General features: G+C 39.7%; 2 protein-coding genes across 2 annotated transcripts; one reads left to right on the top strand and one right to left on the bottom strand.

Moving 5' to 3' along the window:
* Positions 1-68: 68 nt before the first annotated feature.
* On the bottom strand, positions 69-22,558 carry LOC143423857 (transformation/transcription domain-associated protein-like). The gene is made up of 11 exons (XM_076895464.1): positions 21,968-22,558; positions 12,791-12,970; positions 12,401-12,700; positions 12,134-12,328; positions 4,286-12,052; positions 2,656-4,014; positions 2,373-2,547; positions 2,058-2,289; positions 1,110-1,752; positions 810-1,023; positions 69-728 (listed from the first exon to the last, which is right to left on the bottom strand). The coding sequence occupies exons 2-11, from the start codon at positions 12,914-12,916 to the stop codon at positions 385-387; spliced, it is 11,355 nt and encodes a 3,784-aa protein (XP_076751579.1). The 5' UTR covers positions 12,917-12,970; positions 21,968-22,558; the 3' UTR covers positions 69-384.
* Positions 13,447-23,107, top strand: LOC143423861 (NACHT and WD repeat domain-containing protein 2-like). The gene is made up of 26 exons (XM_076895470.1): positions 13,447-13,597; positions 13,656-13,744; positions 14,038-14,154; positions 14,258-14,461; positions 14,551-14,695; positions 14,781-15,006; positions 16,113-16,311; positions 16,386-16,628; positions 16,781-16,978; positions 17,038-17,177; positions 17,245-17,847; positions 17,939-18,044; positions 18,113-18,285; positions 18,571-18,790; positions 18,861-19,073; positions 19,322-19,523; positions 19,619-19,742; positions 19,813-20,166; positions 20,241-20,459; positions 20,562-20,708; positions 20,801-21,006; positions 21,077-21,276; positions 21,342-21,511; positions 21,574-21,732; positions 21,795-21,984; positions 22,961-23,107. Exons 1-26 carry the CDS (start codon positions 13,495-13,497, stop codon positions 23,105-23,107), a joined length of 5,097 nt encoding a protein of 1,698 aa, XP_076751585.1. The 5' UTR covers positions 13,447-13,494.
* The last annotated feature ends 47 nt before the right edge of the window (positions 23,108-23,154 follow it).

The following is a 23,154-nucleotide window of genomic DNA, read 5'->3' on the forward strand; positions in this document are numbered from 1 at the left end:
AGACGAGTTATTCCCGAAGCGAATATTTGTACACGATATAAAACATGTGTGTTATATGTACGAGAGAGTATAATGATCGAATTCGATTCCGATTCGATAGAGATAAACATCTGTTGGAAATAAATTTTCACGTTTGTGTAGACATAGGAATATTTACATAATTCTTAATTTTCCCAGGAAATCGATGATAAATTTCGATAGAGCTGAAGTGTACAGAGTATCAACTATAATTGTTTTTCATAACTAACGCAATCGAAATTATTGGAAAGAATGATAGAAAGATCCCGCACAAATAAGAATTGTCCACACCCACCAACCACATTTCTTGTATTTATTCACAGTGGAAGCACAAGTAGGCTCGAGAGCTAAGAAAAGAGAACGTATTTACAACCACGGGTGCCAAGACGGATCCATTCGGCACAAATTGTCGTGACTGTTGGCTGCAGCAACTAGGGTACTGACTTTACTGTCGGTCCCGTCAAAATTGGCAAGAGAATTTAACCTTCCAACAATGGCATTAACTGCTTGAGTGACAATCGTTATTAGAATTTCGCCTTTCATATCGCGCGGAGTTTGCGATGCATTTTCAGCATCCTCTTGCTTCTTATTATGATCCGCAATTACTTCGTCCCGGAGAATTGCACGAAGGATTGTATGTACTTTGAAGGATGGTTGGACTAAACAACGCGCCGTGGCAATAGCACTCGCAGTCAGTGGTCCTGATACACCTACACGTAATTAATTATCTTTCAAGCACTTGATAATAATATTAAGTATACATAAAACGAAGTAATACTGACTGTACGAACCTGTACTGGTGAGGAATTCCAGAATATTGGGGGTCAATCGGAAAGGAACTGGCCTGTTGGCATCCAGCTCGCCGGATGTGTCGTCAACGTCAAATTTAAAGTAAGCAATATTGATTAGGCCTGAATCCTGATGTACATACATCATATCTGGGTTCAATCTTGTCAAATGAAGTACGTATTCGGCGAAACAGGCCAATGATAATTGCAGAGTGAACTGCGAAACCGATGTTTATACATTTGGAATAATAATACAAAATAAATTAAATAAACATTTATATAGAAAAGAAAAAATAATGCTACCATTTTTCTGAAGGTCCAATAGTCCGTCGCACCTGGGAATGTTTTAACAGCCCAGTCCTTTAGCATAGTTTTGGCAACCATCGTCGTTTGCACTTCTTTCAGTATGTCTCTTAGAACTTGATGACTCGCCTGTGCGCCTCTAGCTTGCACCGTTGCCAATCTGTCGTAATACCTAGCTATGGGCGCGTCATGCTCTATACCGAATTTCGCACAGCCTTGTTTGTAAATGTCTAGTAAAGAAACCGAAGCCGGGTTGTCTTCGACTAGTCGCATTTGAGGCGAAACAGCGACCACACGGGGAACAGTGAAGTGCAAGAATCTTCTCGAGGTTTCTTTTTGTTTCGCCAGGTAATGGTTTAACATACGTAACAGCTGCAAAACACGTTCCTCGCGTCTCGCATCGCCAAGTCCAGCATCGTTAACAACTAAATAAGGGTATAGACGACCATTATGACCACGAATGCGCAATCTTCTGGCCGCTGTGTTGTGACGTTGAACAACTTCGACTCTGGGCATAAATCTAGCTATTCTCACATAGTAATGAGAGTGCTTGGGTAACAGAAATTCGCCTGGAAGTTCCACTTCGGCGGTCTTCAAGCTGAAGTTGCTTAGGAATCGACACTTTTCCTCTATTAAAAAGGACCTGTTGATAAGAATATCGTAATTATAAAGTTAAATATATTTCGGCTACAAAACTCTTCTTTTTTGTAACACAACACACATTGCAATCCTTTCTTTCTCTCTTTTCTTTTCTTTCCTCTCCTTTTTTAATGAAACAGAATTTGATAGAAATTCATCAAAGTGAAAAAGATTTCATTGAAGTGCAAAGCTCTTCTGAGGTATGGTTTGTTACAGGCGCGAGAGGATGATCGAAAATTGAGAAGGACCAATGTATCAAAGTAGACTTGAAATGAAACGAGCATCATATTGTTGTAGAATTGGGCCTACTTTGGTAATTGCTTAGTTTTTCCTTCTAGGATTTTGATCCACTTTTTCAGCTTGCTAATCAAATTGTGCAGCAACCTCGCTCCAGGTACGGTGAAGTCGAAGTCGCTCTTAAATTGACCTTTCATCTTTTGGAAAACGGGGTCCTGAACGGTAGCTTGAGCTCTTCGCGCCAATGATTCTGAAGCCGCCGAGCCGAACGTGTTGTTCACGTTTTGAGAGGAAGATATGTTTTCTGGGATTTGAAGGGAAAAAAGATCCTTCTTGTATACACCAGCATTTAAATGCTATTACCGGAGCTCAAACGCTGTAACTTACCAATTCCTATACCGAAAGTCGAGACTAATTTCTTTACAAAGTTCAGGGTGTGCGGAGTTATAGTTGCCTCGCTTACGGCGCCACGATTTTCAAACGCTATCGCGTAGCACTTGGCCAGACCTTGCCTCAGTTGCCTGAGAACTTCTTCGTACCAAGTTTCTCGGAACCACACCATCTGAGAGATGCGCAGAAAAGTTAGTTATAAAAAAACATTTATTCAATTATTTTTCACGTCACATGTCATGGTTAAAAAGAAGGTGTGTGTAATTATATTTGTGCTAACCTGATCTACGATACCCTCTAAGCTAGACAAAATAGTAGGATGAATATCCCTCTGCATATGCATAATCTTCGAGCATCGCCACATAGGTGGTGTGGCTCGAATTGGTCCCGTTTCAGGTACTCCTTGTTGTTGCACGTTCCCCGCGCCTCCACGACCTTCGACGCCCTCCTGATTCTTACCGGCAGCCAATTCTGCACTCTTGTACCTTTCACGTTGTTCGATCTTCAATGTAAGATACAAAGTTCTGATCGAAAAGTAGACAGCTTGCGGGAACATCCGTCCAACTTGACTGAGTAAATTCAGGATAACATTCCCCTCGTGTCTAACTAGACACATTAATAACTGAGGTATCCATGGTAACCATTGAATCGGAGGTACGCCTACGGCATATTTATCTACAGCATCCATTAGCGAGGATTTGTCGTCATCATACGTAAGTAGCCAGAGAACTTTCGCCAAGTATTTTCTAGATTTGGACTCGTTCTGGTGTCGACAAGCGTGAAGGAAGCAGGTGATCGCCGAGATTCCAATGGAAATTTGACGCGCATCGCGCGTAAAGATGTGTTCCAAATAGTCACCCCACAAGGCCCAGGCTTTCACCAAAGTATCGTGCAGCTGAACAGCAGCCGAGAAGGCTTTGTTCGCGTCATCGGATCGACCTATTTGCGAGAGCAGCATCCCTTTCAGAGCATAAAATTCTGCGGTCATTTCTTTCGTAAAGTATCGGAGATTCGTCGACTCGATTACCTCGAGACCCTCTTGCAGCTCGTTCTTTCCGCTGACCGAAGCCATCTGTAAGTAACATTTCACTTGTTGCCTGATCTTCTGGAAACAGTCGACGATAGGTACGCTGGGTATCGTGTAAATCCTTGATAGAGAATCCAGGCACACACCACAGAGATTATGCTTTCTGGCTATTTTTCCAAAGTGAATAATCGCCTGGACAGAAGCGTGTACACCGAGCATTGAGTGATTCGTCGTTTGGTCTTGGTGCGAGTCGTAATGACTCGAGATAAAGGTGTAATGGTGTTGTCGCCAGGTGAAGATGTCCGACCAATGGCTTAAGTCATCGGCTATTACAGGCAAACGGTTTCTCCAAGTTTTCACAATAGCTTTCATGTCATGCAACGATGTACTTCTTCCATGCAACAATCCTTGATGAATCTGCATTGCCTCTTGTAATTCCATTATTTGCTGCGCTGCCTGGAGTAAAGGCAGATGCACGTGACTTACTATATGAGGTAATCTGCGCCATTCGCGCATGCAAAGACCGGAGGATAACTCCACGTATCGTTCGACCGCGTTTAGGTGCTGATCCTCGCTGTTGCATATTGCTAGGAAACCTCGATACAGATTCACCTATAAAAATGTTGTTGTTTTTAAGATCAGGAGTAGTCATTTATAATCCTGTACGTCTCGGGACTCGAGAACAATCAACGTCAAAAAAAAAGTAAACGCTTCGATATTAGAATAGTTTTCCCTAAACGACAATAAATTTTCCAAAGCCGGGATACATATTATTAAAGTAAGAGAAAAAAAGAAATTGTTACATTTTTTGACATTGTTGTTTCGGTACTTGTAGATTCAGGATTAGTTCGTTGAGAGAGTGAAAGAAAAATATGATGTACACCTTCCAAGCCATTTCTTTTGGACAGTTGTGCTCCACCTGGGCAAGGGCTTCCTTCATCATTATCCAATTGGGAATACGCCAGGAGCTCTCCAGAATCAAGAAAGGGTTCTTCTCTGCTTTTTTGCTACCATAATCTAGCAACAAATCCCATTGGTTCAGCTCCTTTGCGCATCTTATCCAATGTTGCTCCCAAAGCATCGCTTCTCGTTGTATTTTAAAAGGAGCTGGCGTGGAGACATAGTCCTGTTTAAACTTTGTCATCGCAACATCGTAAGCTCCTTGAGCTTGTTCAAAGAATCCCTGCTGCTCCAGAGCCGTAGCTTGGAGTGTTTCTTTGTAATGAGCATGCTTTTGCCAGAGGCCGGACCACATATCCTCTTCGCATAGCAACGAGTACATATCAGATAGGGAATCCAAGATTTCAGCGTGAGGACTATTGTCAGGCTCAAAGTCATAACAATCCGACTCTCTTTTTATTTTGAACTGACTGTTCCCGTTATCGAATGCCATTTGTTCCAGACTTAGAGTCATTCTATGCCAAAGATTGTGCGATCTACCTAAATACTTCATTAAAGCTGGTCTCATGGACACCGGTGGGTTGCAATGCGAAATCGCTTCGACGAATGTAGCTATTGCACTCGGATGGCAATCTTTTTGAATAACGTGAGTGCCGCTGCAAATAAACGGCACTACATCTGTTATCAAATTGTTTTGTTGATGCTCGTCCAAAATACTCCAGATTCTTGGAAAAGTGTCCAGCCAAACGCGTTCCGCTAAATTTGTATCCATGTGGCAAAGTTGTGCCGCGGCCAGAAGCAATTGTTCTGTTCTGATCTTTTTTGCATACTCTATGAATTCGCCTTGCTTGCCGATCAATTGCGTCAACGTTGCTTTACCCGTGGTAATGATCTCCTCCGGGACGGTAGCTGAATCCACGTTAGACAGATCGATATCTAGAATTTCATCTTTCACGTCGGTAGATTCGGAAATATCCTGAGGTTCCTCCTTTATGGAAGTGTATATCATGAAATTTTTGTGCTCTTCGCTGTCTGTCATGCTTATCAAAGAAGTTATGCTTGGCAGCAAGTTATCCTGATTGGATATCTGTATTTGAGTGGTTGAGTTAGCTGTAACGAGAAGTAATTCGATACATTGCTTGATCCAATAATGAGGACCTATCGCGTCCCAACTCTGACTGCAAATAATGTATAAAAGTCTGTCGTGCAGTCGTCTTCTCATCGATGCATCGAAAACCTCAAAAAATTTCGCTCGTATCTGAGGTTGAATACATCTTAAACCAGACAGGAAGGCAGGTTCTAATTTCGACGTCAATTCAGACGATTTTAGTGTCTCATCCCTATAAATGAAATTAACCAGCTCCAAAAATTGCCTGTTCAATTCCAAATCATCAGGGAACCGTTTCTCCACGTACTGCATCATTTTAACCAGAAGAATCGACTTTTCTCGGAGACTGGGCGCTTGATTTATCGCTATAGGATTTTTATTCTTCATCCACTCCTCTAGCATCTTTGTAATCGCTTTCATCACCTTTATATCTTGCGTTTTTTCTATTAAGCCGACCAGAATCGATCCTATAAATGATTTTCTCATCTCCACGCCCATCACCACTACACGATTCTTTACCAGATCTAAACTAAGGATGAGTAACTCGCTCCCAACTGGATTAGCCTCTGTCTGAGTAGAATGCAGATGATCTTTAGCCATTCTGTGAAGGACTCTCATGAATGGAGTTATCAGTCGATCGATATAACTGGGATTATTCGTGCAGGCAGCTTTCAGCATCATCAATGTACCAAACAACGTGCTTGGTGTGGCTGTAGTATTTTTTTCATATGTCGCCAAACCATCCACTATAAATTTACCAACGGTAGTGTACAAAGTGTCCAATTCTTCATATTTGGAGGCAACTGTGGAAGAAGTTGGTTCTGCTGGGAATATTGTCATCAAACGGGACAATAATCCATGAACCAAGCGAATTACTTTGGTATTGCTGCTTGCTATGCAAGCGCCGATGCCCCTTTGTAATGGCTTGAAACTTGCTAATATTTGTTCTCTTTTCATGACACCGAGCAGAAATGTCAAGACTTCTAATGCCGTGGAGATATTACCATAATTAGGTTGAGGGCTATCTACGCTAGCCAGGACTTTATCCAACCAGGCCAATTTAAGATCGCACGATTGCGGCCAAACGTCCGGCTTCAAGGCCATCTTTAACAGAGCCACGCAACGTCTAGAGAGCTGTTCGCCTGGGTTGCCATGAATCGTGGTAACATCGTTAACTTGACAAGCTAGTCGGAGCAAAAAATTTAAAATCGCATCGGCATGGGCTCGTTCGATAGGTTTCGTTGACCCTGGTTCCAATCTAGGCAAGATAACTGGAACCGTTGCACCACTCCCTGCAGCTGCCTGAGTGGTCATACGTTTCGTTCCACCTGGATCATCATTAATAGGTCGCTTAACAGACCCTATAGCCGTTTTGTTGCTACCAGACTCGTTACTTTCCGCTTCATCTTTTATCCTGTGCAATTCCCATTTGATGATCACTTCTGCCAGTTCCACAGCTAGCCGTCTGTGCTCTATGGTGGCCGTCGGACTGAATCCTAATCTCTGAATCGAGTTGACTATGTGCTGGACCAAGTGATGCCGCACAGGATAATATACTTTGTAGTGTCTAACTACCAATTGAAGAATATGGAATAATTGTTGCATGGAATGTCCTTCTTCGACGATGATCTTTTTGGTCCAGTGCGTCAGCATAGTATTACCATCTTCCATTCTGACAGGCATAGCAGGAGTCAAGATCTCCAACGCTTGTCTGACCACGTTTCTCGCGTCCAATGCATGAGCTTTTAAGAGACTGTGAAAAACTTGAAGAACTATTCTCTTGTGAATGGCGAACTTGGCGATTATGTGGCTGAGAAGCAAGTGACCGTGATACCTGGTCGTAGGATCAACGCAATTTTTTCCTAAAAGACAAGGCCATGCGAATGTCATCAGTCTGCGTAGTTTGTTACCTTGCCTCTTGTTACTGACATCGTGAATGTGTTGAGAAGCCTGCTCCACGAGGAGACACGAAAATTGTAGTAACGAAATACGAACGCAGTCTGCGGAACCAAATGGATTATCCGGATCTATGATCTTACTGATGAACACGGAAACCACATTTTCCGGATTATCTTGGTAAGGCATGGGTGCTCCACCGATTAACTTCATGCCCTCGCCCCTTTCAAAACTGACGGCAAAACAAGGTATTACAATTAACTGTAACACGTTTGCTTTCAATTCCTGAGACAAATTATTGGTAGGAAAATGGTCGACGAATCTGAAGAAAGCACTTCGCTTCCACTCGACTGTATACTCCTGTGCTACAGTATGTTCGAGAAAGTCTCGCAGAAACTGAAAATCAGGAATGAACCTGTCGCAGGTCGCTCTCAATAATTGAAACAGTAAATCGATCTCATTCGGATGATGGCGGAAATAGTGCAACAAAATTTTTACAATAAGTTTCGGTTCCTTCCAGTGACAATAATCGACACTCTCCACCTTTTTATGCAAACCTTGATATTCATCGTTGCACCAAATTTGCTTTAATGCGGTAACCAGCTGGTTCTGGGCCGATAACCATTGTTCATCGAATTTGATCAGGATAGCGATAATTTTAATAGCTTGATGTTGAAGCTCGCTCTTTTCGTTCTGAGCCAAGTTCGAACTCGTCTGAGAATGCGCGAGTAGCATAGTTATCAATCTGGCCGTGCTATTGTGTAATACGTCTCGGAATGGTTTTCCGTCTTTCTGTTTGATAAGAAATTCCAGGTACCTGCTCCATTGTTGATCTTTGATATTGTTATCGTGTAAAAATAAATTCAGGGTTTCTGTCGGGTACCGTAATAAGAATTTCATCAGAGGGATACGAAACGGACTGGATACTTCAACCATCAATGATTTTTCTGTTTGCAAAACGAGTCTGCATAGGATATCGATGAATATCGGAGTTGCCGCAGGGATTTCGTGAAATATCCCTATAATGGTAGCTATTTTCTGCTCGTTCTCTCCGGACTTTGAAATTCCTTTGTGCGCCTGAATTAAATTCTCTAAGAGCTTCTTCAGGTGTTGCAATAACTGTTCGCAGAGAGTGGTACTAAATGTGCTGGGGAACAATTGCGTCAAATAGGAAAGTCTTTTCACACAATTGAGACTCAGGTTTCTGTGATCCCCTAGTGTCAACAACATTGGTCGCATGATGGTGTGTACGGTTTGCATATCTATCTGAAACCCAGCTATGAATTTCTGCATGCACTCAAAAGCCGCTTCTTGCAATTCTGCATTTGGTTTTTCCAAAGCCTTGTACAAAACCCCAAAAATTCTTTCTCGACAGGATACGATGTAGTGGCACGCTGCCAAGGCTCTTAGAGCTGATTTTCTGAGAGGTATAAGGTTCGAAACGGACTTGTAACAGGGTAATTTATTCAGGTTAGCATCCTCAGCCTCGCTAAGGGCTAGAAGCTCTTGAAAGAATACATCGTGTTCTGTTAAATCTATTGTGAAAAGGCGTGGATTCAGCGTTGTGCAAAATGTATTTCCATCGATTAGACCTATCTGAGCGTTTGCTGGTTGATGCCTGAGCAAATGCTTTTTGGGCGGAATCATGTCTGCCAAGACATCTTTGTGCGGTTCCATTACCTCGGTGACCGTTTTATTTTGTATTTCAGCGAGCAAACGCAATGAGGCCATAGCCTGTTCTCGTACCAATGTGTGAGGCGAAGTAACTTGCCTGACCAGCTCGTGGGTGACCTCGTACAAACTCTTATTCTGTGCCTCGATCAACTCTGTGTTTCCATCTTGAATACCAGGATTAACGCAAACTCTGAGCATCTTTTCCAAATTCGCTTTGGCCATGTCTATCGCTCCATTCGATACTTCCTCTGTTAGATCCATCATCACGAACATCAGGGCCTTCAAGAAGACGAAAAGATGATTCAACACCCATTTCGTTGCCATTCTTTCAAAAAGGAACTTGATAGCGATGCAACCACCCAACTTTGCGTACCAGGCACGTTCGTAGCAAAGGGAACACATTTTCTCAGCTACGTATTCCATCAGGGGTAATTGACAGGCTCGTTCCTTCGAGCCGAGAATGTTAGTTGCAGTCTCGAGGATTAATACGAGGGCCAAATGTCCGGATTTATATAATTCTTTTTCTTCGTGGCCCATAATAACAGCCAACGCATCGATCAGAACCAAAGGATCTTGACCCTGCATACGAACTTGTCTCCCAGTTAAACAAAACGGACCAGCCTGTTGCGCTATAGCCACCATAGTATAATGTCTCACAATCGACACAACGGTGCCAAGTACAGAGTGTCTTAGCTCCTTTATCTCTGCAGCGACAAACAATCCAGTTAAAGCTGTTTGCTGAACGTTCCTTGCGACAGCATCTGGGCACTGATAATGAGGACCACGTTGATGCGGGATTTTTCCGTCTTTAAAGCTAGGATGCATGAATAATTTATACAAAATAGCACTGTTATCGTCCAGTCTTAGCGAAGCAGCCAAGTAACAGCTGATCGCTTCCCAACATTGTCGACGGTAAAACGTATCTGTACTGTTTGATTTCAAGGCATTGAACGCAGTCTCGATCACTTTTTCTATAGGGAAATCGATCGGTTTTGTGGGTTCCTGGAAGTAGACTACAATAGCCGGCGAATTGGTCTCTCGGTCATTGTATTCAAGCTTTTGCGGTTCGATCATCATTTTTCGGTTACCACCACCGAATTTTCCTAAAACTCGGAATGCCACGTGGGCTTGATCGGTTGGATTATGCAACGTTCTCCAGAGTGCTTGCATCAGGTCAGCCCGTACTGGTTGTATGTGCTCGTACAAAAAGTCAGGCTGAAGATTGTCCACGCATAACTCGAGAGTGCGTAATCCCTGGCTAACCAAACAGTAACTTCCGTTTAAAGCTGAGACCAAGGGATCCATTAACATCGGTAGATAGGGTAAAAGGGAGCTGAGTCTCACTGGGACTGTCAGGCACAGTTCTACGAATAGGTCCTTCATATGCTGTCTGTGTAAGCCTGATTGTAATCTATTTAAGCCTTCCAACATATTCGGAAGTAGAGGTAAGAATTCTTGATATAAAAGATCGTGTGAACCGCCGCCGATGGATCTGAATAGAGCTCTTAATAAAAGAAAGTAGTTATAAGGTTCCTTTGCCGACATGGCTAACTCTATGGCTCGATTGACGATTTGATTCAAATGGGGCCTGAGCATATGCTCATTCTCAGCCGGGAAAAGGGATACACTGCCAAAAACTAGTTTAAAAAGTCTTAAATATAAATTGCTTCTCTCCACGTTAGAGCCCATATCGCCCATTCTCTCTAATAAATACTCGACTAATATCGTTGCAAAGGTGGACGATATCGTAGGGCTGGACAAAAAGGCACTTCCAATTATCTGCAACGCACAATTCTTGAATATCCTCTCGACCATGTAGTCTATCGAGGTCGAGAATATTTCCTGAAATGTTTGTGGATTCATTTGGGTGAATACGTTCCCAAAGAGCTCCAACACTTCCTTCTCTTCCCTGGTTCTTATCGTCTGAGACTGGGCCGGTCTACCTGGCTGTGCGATAGTACCGATCGTGGGTGGACCTATCGTGTAAATGTCAAAAGCTGGCAATGCCCATTTAACCAGTTTGATATAAACAAGAGTTTCTCTTGTTTGAAACTGATTCGACTGAGTCACTTCGCCAGTTTTGCTATTAATACAGTTCGCAGTGATAGCTTTAGCACCGTGCACTAAGCTTTTCACTAAATTCCTGTAATCAGCCACGTTGTAGCTCATTGCCTGGAAGGCAGGGAATCCGAATTTTGACTTTCCACTTTCTTTCTCTTCGTTCAGATCAGGGATAACTGGTTTAACGTCCTCCGTTTTCACGTCTAAACTAGGCGGTGTCATCTGTTTAGCTTTATTACGTAGAATCGGTATGTAAATCTTCGCTATGGTCTTGAACTTTAATACAAATACTAGGAGAATCCGCATCAATAGCTCTCTACCTTGGGTACTGTTTTCAGCGTCGGACCTTTGCCTTACAGTGTCTACTAAGTTCATTAATAATTTACAGGAGACCATCTGAACGGTTGTTGGAAGGCTCTGATCCAACAAATTTTTGCTGTAAAGATGTACGGCTCTGGATACATCGCTCAACGGTAACGAAAGTCTAACGTGATGAACTAGGTCTGCCAATGTAGAGTACGCCAGAGGTCTAAGGGATTCATGCGTGGTCCATCCTCGACCGATAAATATATCTTCATCAAAAAAACACTCCATGTGTGGTATAAACTTATTTCGAAGGTCCGTGGCCAATATGTGTCTCGATGCGATCACTAATTCTTTTCGTAAATGTGCCACCTCCATAGGACACAGAGTGAATAAACCCAGAATACCTTTTACCAATATCGAACTATGCTGAGATACAACTTCTTGATAGACTCTGATGACGTACGCCAGAAAAGATAGAGTTTTGATCTGAGCACCCATAAAATCAACGAACACCTCCTTATTAAATCCAGGAGACGCTCGATGCTGGGGGCTAGGTTGCAACGTTATGGTCGTAATCACAAGAGGAATGAAATCAGACACATCCTGGTGCACATTCTGTTTGTACAACTGATTCATAAGCACAACTATAATCGGCAATTCTTGTAGCACTTTGAGCGACAATACTGCTTTGGGAATTAGATTGTACTGAAAGATGAAGATTGGCGATTAGGTTGGTTCGTTCTAATTATCTTTTACTCAACGATTGAAAGTTTTGTGGATACTTACCGTAACTACGGTACCATCTGCTGCTTTCTTTTCACTCTGTATAGCCGTGATTGTGAACGTTTCTTTTAAAAGTGCCTCTATGTTTATTTCTGACAAATCCTTTACTCTGAGGGGTGGTCGAGGCTCAAATATTTTTGGCAAGTTCTTTGGCAACTCACTGTACACCGATTTAACGAATTGTAAAAAATATTGTATCTGCAAATGAAATAATAGAGGATTAAAATTGCGTCGAAACACTTGAAACATTTTTAACACAAGACTACTCACTTCTGGATTAAACGTTGGCTTGTACTGTTTGTGCAGTTCGATGATGATCCTTAGGCAGACTAACACGTTCTCCTCGTTGTCGGTTTCCAATAATTTCGACATCAGACTCAAAATCTGTTTCACGTATGGACGTAGGTAATCGTTACTGGGTAATCTATGTATCATCTCTAAAATCAATTTCCTAACTTGTTGGATGTTGTATTCTGATATGAAGTGCGGTTCGCCCTCTTGGAGTATCTTTAAAAAAATTTTCATCATGTGGTCAAGAAATGCCGGATATTGCGAGGAGCACATGATGACCTGAAATAATTCAGTATCCATAAAATAATAAATATCGTTGGACGTAAGAAAAAATTTCGTTGTATCATACGATCGGGAAAAGAAGAATACCTCGAAATTTTCTGACAATTCTTGAGCGGCCTTCAGCTTCAATTCATCTTTCGAAACTGGATCGGCCAGCATGGTCACGTACGACCTGTACGTGTTCATCTGCGTCACTGGGTCCGGTGGTGCCATTTTGATTGTTCAACCAAAGATTCTACTTGCGTTAGGTCTGGTCCATTAGAAAAGCTGCACAGAATTCAAAATTATAAACGTTTCTCTTTTGTTCGAACTTGGTATCGCTAGCTTCATAAAAGAGTAGTAAATTCGTTCAACTTGAACCAGTTTGTTGTATCTTTTATTCTTTAAAATCAATGATGCACACTTTGGTCCGTGTAAACAACCCTTGGCAACCACTCAGCTGTCTCTTCCTGTCTACTTTAACCGAAGATTTTTAATTAATCACACGTTAGGCCGTGTCAGTAATTTCTCTGGTGTTTATGCGGTAAATTGTCTTTTGTAATTTGCAAAAGTCTACAGAGAGACTTACTGGTTGGTCCTCAAGTGGTGATTGCAGGATTATACGCAAGTTATACGTGACTAGATGTCAGGGGTAAAGGAATATATATCCACAACCTATAAATGGTCACGAAATTCTATGTACGATCTCAGTTCTCTTGCAATGCGGCTGGTAACCTGATGTAATTCGAATTTACCAGCGAAAAGGTGTCAACGATTTCAAAATCAAATATATACAATTAAAGTCGTAAAAAATGGACGAATCGACCATTGACTCGATCTTCGCAGGGTCTTTGAAGTCCTTGCCAGCTGTTAGCTCCAAAATCGTCAGAATTTTTACAAGTTCCACTTTCACAGGTAAGCGCTTCGTTGCTCTTTTTTTTAAATATGTATTAATTGAGATACTTTACTTAAGATACGGCGATGGAGCGCAACACGTTAATGGCACAATGTTATCCGAAGCTTAAGGACTACTGCAGAGAAAAACATGGATTGGAGTTTCAGGTAATAACGAAATGATATGTAATTGAAAGAAATCATACGTACTTTGAAGATGTCGCGTATGTTATATCATTAATAGATATAGTTAAGGTATGTGATCAATATTATATTATACGAGCTCTATCTGGCTGACCTTGACGAAAGAATTGATTTCTATCGTACCAGGCACCGATCTGCGTGCGAACCCGTAAAACTTTTCCGAAGTTCGACTAGAAAGCTCCTTAACTCAATAGATTCCAAATTTAGCTCGTTAAACGAATATAAAATGATAATTGTATGCAATAATTCAATTTTAGGTGGTTGATATGAGATGGGGTGTACGGGATGAAGCCACTGATGATCATATGACCACAGAACTTTGCATGAGAGAAATTGAAAATTGCCAGAGGCTCTCGATGGGTCCAAATTTCGTGGTAGGAAATAATTTTAAGAATATTATATACAAATGAAGATAAAGTGATTTCTTTACTAAAGATAAAAAAGAAAATAGATTTAAGTAGTAATGTTCTTTGAAAGGTGTTTCTTGGACAGAAATATGGCTACCGTCCTATTCCAACGTACGTTCTCAGTTCAGAGCTGGAAATGTTAAGGACAGAATTGGAGAGTCAAGGAATGGACGTTAGTCTTCTGGATAAATGGTATAAAAAGGATAGTAACGCGGTTCCACCGACGAGTATCTTGCAACCGATATCATCGATTTTGAAGAATTTTAATAACAAAGTACGATCAATTGCATTTTTCGCTGATTTAAAAAAAAAAAAAGAAAAATACATGAAATATAAGCGCGTGCGTGATTTCTTATAATCCAGAGAATACCAAAGCTACAGCAAGAAGATCAGGCTGTATGGTGGGACACAATGTTGAAGATGCAAAAACTATTTCGAAAAGGAGCACAGTCTTTGTATAACAATGGAAAATTTGATAAGGATACTATGCACAATTACTTCATGTCAGGTGCGTATTTAGAAGAAAAAGGAGAAATAAAAAAAATTAGGTGCGCGAAGATAAATTGTACTCATTAATTATTGTTTACGGACAGTCACCGAAAGGGAAGTGATTAATGGTATTTTGAACGTCAAGAACACTAAAAATCATTGTTTAGCATATGTGCGATACATAAACAATATTAATCTACAAAATCTGAGAAAAGCCAGTTTATTTTTGGACATTGCTAATAGGAGTTTAGATAATGAGGCGTCAAAGTTATTGGCAAATCTGAGGGATGAAAGACTTCCCGAGAAAATCGAAAGCACAAATTTACAAAGGTATTTTTTCTCAAAAAGAATCTACAGTAGTTACTAAAAAATATTAATTTACACTTGTACCTGTGTACTTTATTATTGGATATTATTGTTATTATTTATTGGCAAATCTACTACGTACACGTATCTAGGTACGATAAGGATACTCTAATAGTTCTAATCGATCTCGTGGCTTTCTTTTTTCATTTCGTAACAACTGCACACTGCTTTAGTGGGATTTTTCAATGACAAGAAATTTAATGCATATATCTATTATGAATATACCATCTCTATAATATGATGAATAAATCAATAAATACAGGATGTTCGGTAACTGGTGATACAGTGGAAACCGTTGAGTGTGGGTGCACTTGATCACGTCTCGGTACAACAGATCTCACTATAAATCGTAGTCTCGATGGGGCACGTAAATTATGAACACGTAATGAAATACTTTGTTTGAAACAAAGTTTATTCTTACAGAAATTGCTGAAAATGTTGCCCATCCTGCCGAAAACATAGTTCTGCTCTTCTAATTAAATTTCTATGAACGCTTTCTATGGTATTCGGTTGTTTTAATGTCTAAGAGACTACAATAATCTTTTCTTTCGATTGCTCGCAACTTGTGATTTCTTCAGAATACACAATCGACTTAACATGATTTCATAAGCAAAAGTCAAGCGGAGTCAAGCTTAGGAGAGCGTGGTGGCCAAGTTATTGTTCCACTACGACCAATCCAACTTCGGTAATGTTGGTTTAAAAAATCTCTCACAGCTAGGAAAACATTTCCGTGATATTGCAAGTGTTTATCAATGATCTATAGTGAGATCCGCTATATCGAGACACGATCAAGTGCACCTGTACCCGGCGAAAAATTGTTATTCTATATTTTCGACTTGTTTTTTCATGTAGAATCACCCTTTTTCGGTTGTACCACCAATTACCGAACACCCCGTATAATATAAACGAAACTTAATAATTAATCAGCACGTAAATAAATAAATAGTATGTAGTAGGTAAATAAATGAAAATGGTTAGTATGGTATATATGTATATATGTATATCAATACTCTATTGTAGCTGTTGTACTTCTACACCTTTTTCCTACACTTTTTATATTTCGATCAAAGGTACACGGTGGAATGGATTGGACGAGAAGGTTTAGATCCAGAAACTCACAGTGAATACCTTCAACACTTCATAACGCACTTCTATCGAAACATAGTGAAGTTAGTAGACCGTGCCATGAGGAAAGAAGATAGCTCTGCGCAAGGACAGATCATAACAGAAATATTGCAACATTTGCATGCCTGCAACAATTCAGTGAAAGTAAGCTTAATAAATAGTTTATCATTATAAACAATAACAGTGAGAGATTTATAATAAATAAGATTAAACTGTAGGTATTTTATGGGAGGGAGGATTCATTAGAAAAGATTAAGGGGTATATGTTAGGCGATAGTGATAAACCTTTGGTGTTGTACGGAGAAGGTGGATGCGGAAAGACGTCTTTATTAGCAAAGAGCGCAGGATTGACAAGTAGCGCCTGGCTTACTGGGAAAAAGCCGATTAACATAATTCGATTTCTTGGAACGACACCAGACAGTAGCGCTCTGACACCTACACTAATTTCCATATGTCAACAAGTAAGAGCAGCTAGATTATTATAATATATCCTGCTATTCTGTAGACAGATGAAGATAGTCGGTGGTTTGTTGAAAGTTTAGAAATGATCACAATTAAGTAATTCTTCACGTAACAACGATAGAATGGAGATAACGTTTTCCCTTCATCGTAGATTTCGTACAACTTTATGTTGCCATTCGAGGAAATACCTGACGACTTGGTACCACTGACTGCGTATTTTAAATACCTCTTAACCCTAGCTACGGACGAACAGCCGATTCTATTGTTTTTGGATAGCGTCGATCAATTAACTGGAGTTCAGGGAAATAAATTATCCTGGTTGCCTACACGACTTTCGTCGAATTGCAAGGTACGGGAATATACATACATTAAAATCTATTGCAGTTTATATCGTTGACAATATTTCAGATGATATTATCGTGCGCCTCCGAGGAATTAAACCCGGTTATTTCTCGAGATTATCAACTGTTACGCAGGATGATAGATATCGAGGAAAACTTTATCGAAGTGGTCGCTCTTGGCGAAGACCTTGCCATGGACGTGATAAGGTACCACTGTAAAATAGCCAAATACACTTTCGCTACTCCTTATCTCACTATCGAATAATATTCACAGGATGTGGATGAAAACAGCTCATCGAGATTTGAACAATTACCAATGGCGTCTAGTGGCGAACGCCATATCGAAATGCTCGTTGCCAATTTTTGTAAAATTAGTTTTCGCTGAGATCTGCAGATGGAGAAGTTACACAAAACCAGCGGACACCCATCTGACTTGCACAGTGATGGACAGTATCATGATGCTGTTCGAGAGAATCGAGAAACAGCACGGGAAAATTCTGGTTTTCCACGCGTTGGCTTACATAACCGCGGCTAAGTCTGGCTTATCCGAATCCGAACTCGAAGATCTGATCTCGTTGGATGACAAAGTCCTGGACGATGTATACCAATATCATTTACCCCCGGTGAGGCGAATACCACCTTTGCTCTGGACTAGAATACGAAATGATCTGCCTAATTACTTGAGCGAGAGAGAAGCCGATGGTGTCAGCGTTCTTAATTGGTATCACAGGCAATTTCGTGACACCGCTAAGGAACGATACTTTAAAAATATGAACATGGCTCTGTACTTTCATTCGATGATCGCTGATTATTATCTGGGCATCTGGGGAGGTGGACGACCTAAACCATTTAAATACACCGAGATTCAGAGGCATCGGTAGATAATTAATGATATTTAGAACGAACAATTTCCAGGTTTAAAATTTAGTAGACATTTAAAATGTAGTGTATACGAATTAAATCGGCAGATTTAACTTGGCAGACAAGGAAGGGGTGGCAGATAGAAAAGTACCAGAGCAACCCTTAGCGTTTTATTCGAAGGATGAAACCATCACGAGATACAATTTAAGGAAGGTAAAAGACTACATTGAAGTTCGCTCTAATAATTAATTCTTTGTGGTCAATGCTTTGGTCTTGTTTAGCTTGGTGAGCTACCCTTCCATTTGATCAGATCGCGACGTTTCAACGACCTGTTCGAAAGCGTTTTGTTCAACTACGAGTGGCTTCACGCCAAATTAAGTTCCTGCCCGTTACAAGCGGTGCTCTCGGACTTTGAAGACGCGTGTAATTTCATTGATAATCAGAGTATTGTCAGGTAAAATAGCGACATTATATTTTATACGAGTTATTCAAATTACACATAAAATTATCGGTTTAACTCAGAGATATTGATCGAGTTGTTCATTACTGCTTGTTAAAGTTAGCTTTATGTTTGCATTTAAATATTCTCATATATCTGATACAGCCGTTTCTCTAAATTCTGTTCAAGCAAAGAATAAAAAATGGTATCAAAAATAATGATGGAGATCAAAACCGAAGTTGATTGCTTTTCCACATCGAATACTTTAATCCCTAGTAATAATACTTTCCCTTTTTTCAGAGAGTTAATGCTGGTGGCCGATGCACTTCGATTAGGCGGTGCAATTTTGGGTTCCCATCCGGATATGCTGGCACCTCAATTAATAGGTCGATTGTTACCTGAAATCGGTGGGAACATGAACGTGAAAATGCTGTTGCGAGCGTGCGATAACGATGGTGCGAAGAATTGTGCCCTGCTTCCGGTTTACCACTGTCTACATACACCTGGAGGACCGTTAAAGGTGAAGTTCGACCGACTACAATACCTAATAGCTAATTTGAAACGCCGCTTCAACTTTGTAAATATTTTAGTATTCGCTGGAGGGCCATCAATTTGCCGTATTTGGCTTTTGCCTTACGTCGGATTATCGGTATGTGGTCTCGATATCGAATCGATTTATCACTTGGGATCTGAGCACCAGCGACATGACCAGGGATGTGAATCCTGGTGTCGAGGGTATTATGCAGAATCTCGTCTTGAGTCCTGATAATAGATACGCCGCTGCGTTTACCACTAACAATCAGGTATTATTGATAATATTCGATAATATGCTAAGTTTCGCATACTCTACAGATTAATATCATTGAACTCTACATTGTGCCATTATGAGAAATTCAAAGCAAACGAGAATACACTTTGCAAAATATAAAACAAAAATATTGTTATAAAACTTTAAATGAGTGTACATTTGTAGGACCTTGATGAATATATTATAAGACAAAACTGTCTACTAATAATGAAATTTCCGTTCCTTCTTATCCTCTCCAAACAGAGTGTCGTTTTAAATACTTTGACAAGCGAGTTTGTGGTTATCGATAACCCGCTTCCAAACGCAGATCCAGTGTACGGGGTGCATATGACGAATCAGTTCTTTTTCGTGTACGGGAAATTAGGCTGGTGTAGATTCGATCTGCGAGGAAACTTGTTAGAGACGCATACGAATCCAGAGGATTCAAACAAGTGGCCAATTTTGCGTAAGTAAAGCGAGGCGACTGCTGCATTTATCAGCAGTCTTCAAACTTCAACTATCGAAGAATAACTCTCTAAAAAATGCACCTATTCTAAACAGATGTGGAGCACACGAGTTTAGATGATTACAGAATAATATTCTGGTCTGGTAATATGGAGGACACAAATATGCTTGTGTATACTTATAGGAAGAAGAGATCGCTGGAGCCCTTGTATTTTCACAGGTGAAATACCACACAAATCGATTCCCTCTCGATCAGCATTAAAAGCGTTCTTACAATATCTATTTTGCAGCGTAATGGTAATGACTAACAATAAAAAGGTTCTGTACGCTTGTACGAGTAGAAATGATTATCGAATCACGAAATACATCAGTGATGGAACGTCTTCCCAATGGGAGAAGAGTTTTGACATGCCCAGAGCCTGTAACGATGAGGTCGAGTACTTGTTGCAACTGAAACTGGACAGAGAAGAAGAGATGCTCTTAGCTACCAGTGCGAATGGTTTTATCGTGTGGTTCTTGGAAGATAAGAGTGACGCGTACGTCCTAATGTTACCGAACGGTGTTCGAAACATCAGCACGAAGATGATGTGCTCGAATTCGATCATGGTCAGCGGTTCGAAAAATTACGCGGTCGCTGGTGTAAGGTAACTTTCATTCTACAGAAAACAAAGAAATTCGATTCTAAGAAAGTTCCTACGTCTCTCCGATTGGATTCTAGGAAGAATCTATACGTTTGGAATCTTGAGACAACCGAGTTGGTGAAAATATTGGATGCCCATTTCGCGAGAATCATTCAATTGGAAGCGTTGACCGTTGGGAATTGGAATAGCGTGGTTACATCAAGTATTGATAGAAGTGTGAAAGTATGGAATATAAACAATATTTTTGAACAGGTTCACGTGATAGACAGACACGAGCTACAAATTGACATGATAAGGTAAAGAATTTTACGTCCACCTACCTCCCCTTATGGGTATAAATAAGTATAAATAGGTTTCCATCGTGTTGTTAATAATTTTTAAAATTTTAACTTTAAAAGTTTGGCAGAGGAATGCAATTTGGCAGCGACGGTAACCAGAGATTGTGTAGGAATTTGGGACCTGGAAACGGGAAGATTGATCTCGAAATTAGCGGACAGTCCATTGGGAGCAATTGTTACACACGCTTGCATAACACAGGATGGAAAGTCTGTTGTTCTAATTGAATTAATAATAAATTAATCCCGTGCAGACGCGTTGCGAGCGTTTTTATTTAAGCGTAATACGTACCATATTTCAGATATATTATATCGACCGAGTCAGGTAATGTATTAATATGGAACAGAATTACAGAGCAAGTGTTGTACAAAGAGGAACAACAGCATGTGAGGCAATTGATGCTGGTTGAAAATTCGTCCAGATTTATAGCTGTCTCAAGGCCGAAAAATCCGTCCGGCGTTGAAAGCATGAAAGCTACTGCTACTCTTTATACGAGGATCATCCCCGGTATATCAATAATTAAACAAGTATTTAGAACATTATGTTGGTGCTAATTGTTGTTAATCGTAATTAACAGATGGGAAAATAATATATACATTGGAATATCTAGTCAGAAGCCAGACAGGTACTCCATTTCGAAATGTTGTGATCACTTCTGATAATTCTTTTCTGATTGCTATAGCAGCCGATAAGGGTAACAAAGATTGTGTTATTATATATAATGCAAAAACGGGAGCGTTAATAAATAAAATTCCAGTGAAATTACCAGGATTTAAGGTAAGAATGATAATTGAATGGTAGCTAGAAATTTTGTTTATACCGAATACAAATTTTTGTTGTAGGATATCTTGTGCGTTACTCCTATGCCCAATAAACCACATTGGGTAGGGATCATTGGATCTGAGAAGGGTACAATTTTGGATATCAATAAAAAAAAGATTATCCGCACGATTCCCAAATGGAGTGGGAGCATTAGCAAAGATGGGAAATATACATTATACGCGCCGAGCAGGTAACGTTTCTTTTTGTATATTCCTATATATGTACAATTTTAATGCAATACCTTTATTATAGAGGTGGTTTAGAACTTTTAGAGTTAAAGAAAGGTAGCACTGTAAAAACATATATACCGAAAGTAGCAGAAGGTGTTTTTACTGTAATATCTATGTTCAACCGTACAGATGAATATGTTCTCTATTACCATAGTGGAAGGAAAACTATACGTATATTTAGGTAAATGTATAAAAAGATAAAATTTCAGAAAAATATTATCAATTCTTTTTATGTATTTATAGATCGTCAGACTGTGAAATGATAGCAAATTATAGAGTTCAAGCAGAGCTTAGCGCTATCGATAGCACTTATGATGGTAAGAGTTTAGTGTTAGGAACAGTTGATGGTTGTGTATCTGTTTTAGCCATAGTAGACCCTAAAAAAGAGGAGATGAAAGAATATGTTGCAAGCTTACCATCTCGTGATGAAAATGTAAGTAAACAACTGCATACATTATCACACAAGTAAACAAACAAGACATGTCTTCGAAAGAATCGTAGAAACAGTACATGTGTAGGGAAATATTTTTGTATCCTTCATTGATTTTGTTTTATAATTTTCTTAACTGACAATTTTTCGAAAAATTATTGCTACCCGAATTGTTCGATACTGAATTCTTCAATTTGTTTCCAACACTGATTTGTCAACTATGGAAATATAGGTTAGGATAAACACTTGCCGCATCGGTGTGTTATTAAAAATATTTAAAGATAATTCTCAGGTCTCAGAAATCAAGCGAATTAATTAAACAAGCTTAGAAGAATTTCGAACACTTTAATAACACTTTTATAATCATTTTGATCAAAATCCAGATTCATCACAGTGTTCCGTTCAAAAATGAAAATAACCATAATTGTCGCGTATAGGCGTATATATTGTCCACTGAAGTTTAAAATGTTAATGATTCTTTTTTAAAATTAACAAGAACTACCTTATTTCATTTGATTACGAAAAATAGAAAATTACACACACGTAACACGAGTACCGACCAACAAACTCAAAACACTCAACCACGATATTCTTTCTCTCTTACTCTCAAATTCAGTTATTTTTACATATACCAACTTCGATGAGAACAGCATTACCGAGAACTTGGAATTTCTCTAGCTAGTCAAATTCAGTTAAGGCATTAAACCATTAGTTTGCTAAAACTGATGTTTAAATTTGTTAGTGTAATTTTAATCTTAAACACATATCTACGTGAGCTACATGTGAAAATAAAATTAGATATTTTGGGGTTGAGTGTAACAGTTGGCATTATGATCGCTGTATAAATCACTTTCGATTTTTAAATCTGTACGTGTATAATATACATTGCAGTTTCTACTATTTTTTTGCCAAATAATTAAGATTTTAGTGAATTCAATTTGTTTTAGAAAATTTAATGAACAATTTAATGTATTTCCAGTGGAAAAAGAAGAATGAAAAGCAGCGAGCGACAATTAAATTTAAAGCAGCCGTTAGAATTGCCCGTGTAACTCGTGATTTAAATGCAGTTATACGAAATACAAATATTGCAGAGAGGATCGAGGAACTAGATGAAAATGTAGAATAAAGAGATTTCGTTGTTTTTGTCTGTAAAAAATCTACATAATCTACAAA

This window comes from Xylocopa sonorina, chromosome 5 (assembly GCF_050948175.1).
Source record: "Xylocopa sonorina isolate GNS202 chromosome 5, iyXylSono1_principal, whole genome shotgun sequence".
NCBI classification, from domain to species: Eukaryota; Metazoa; Arthropoda; class Insecta; order Hymenoptera; family Apidae; genus Xylocopa; species Xylocopa sonorina.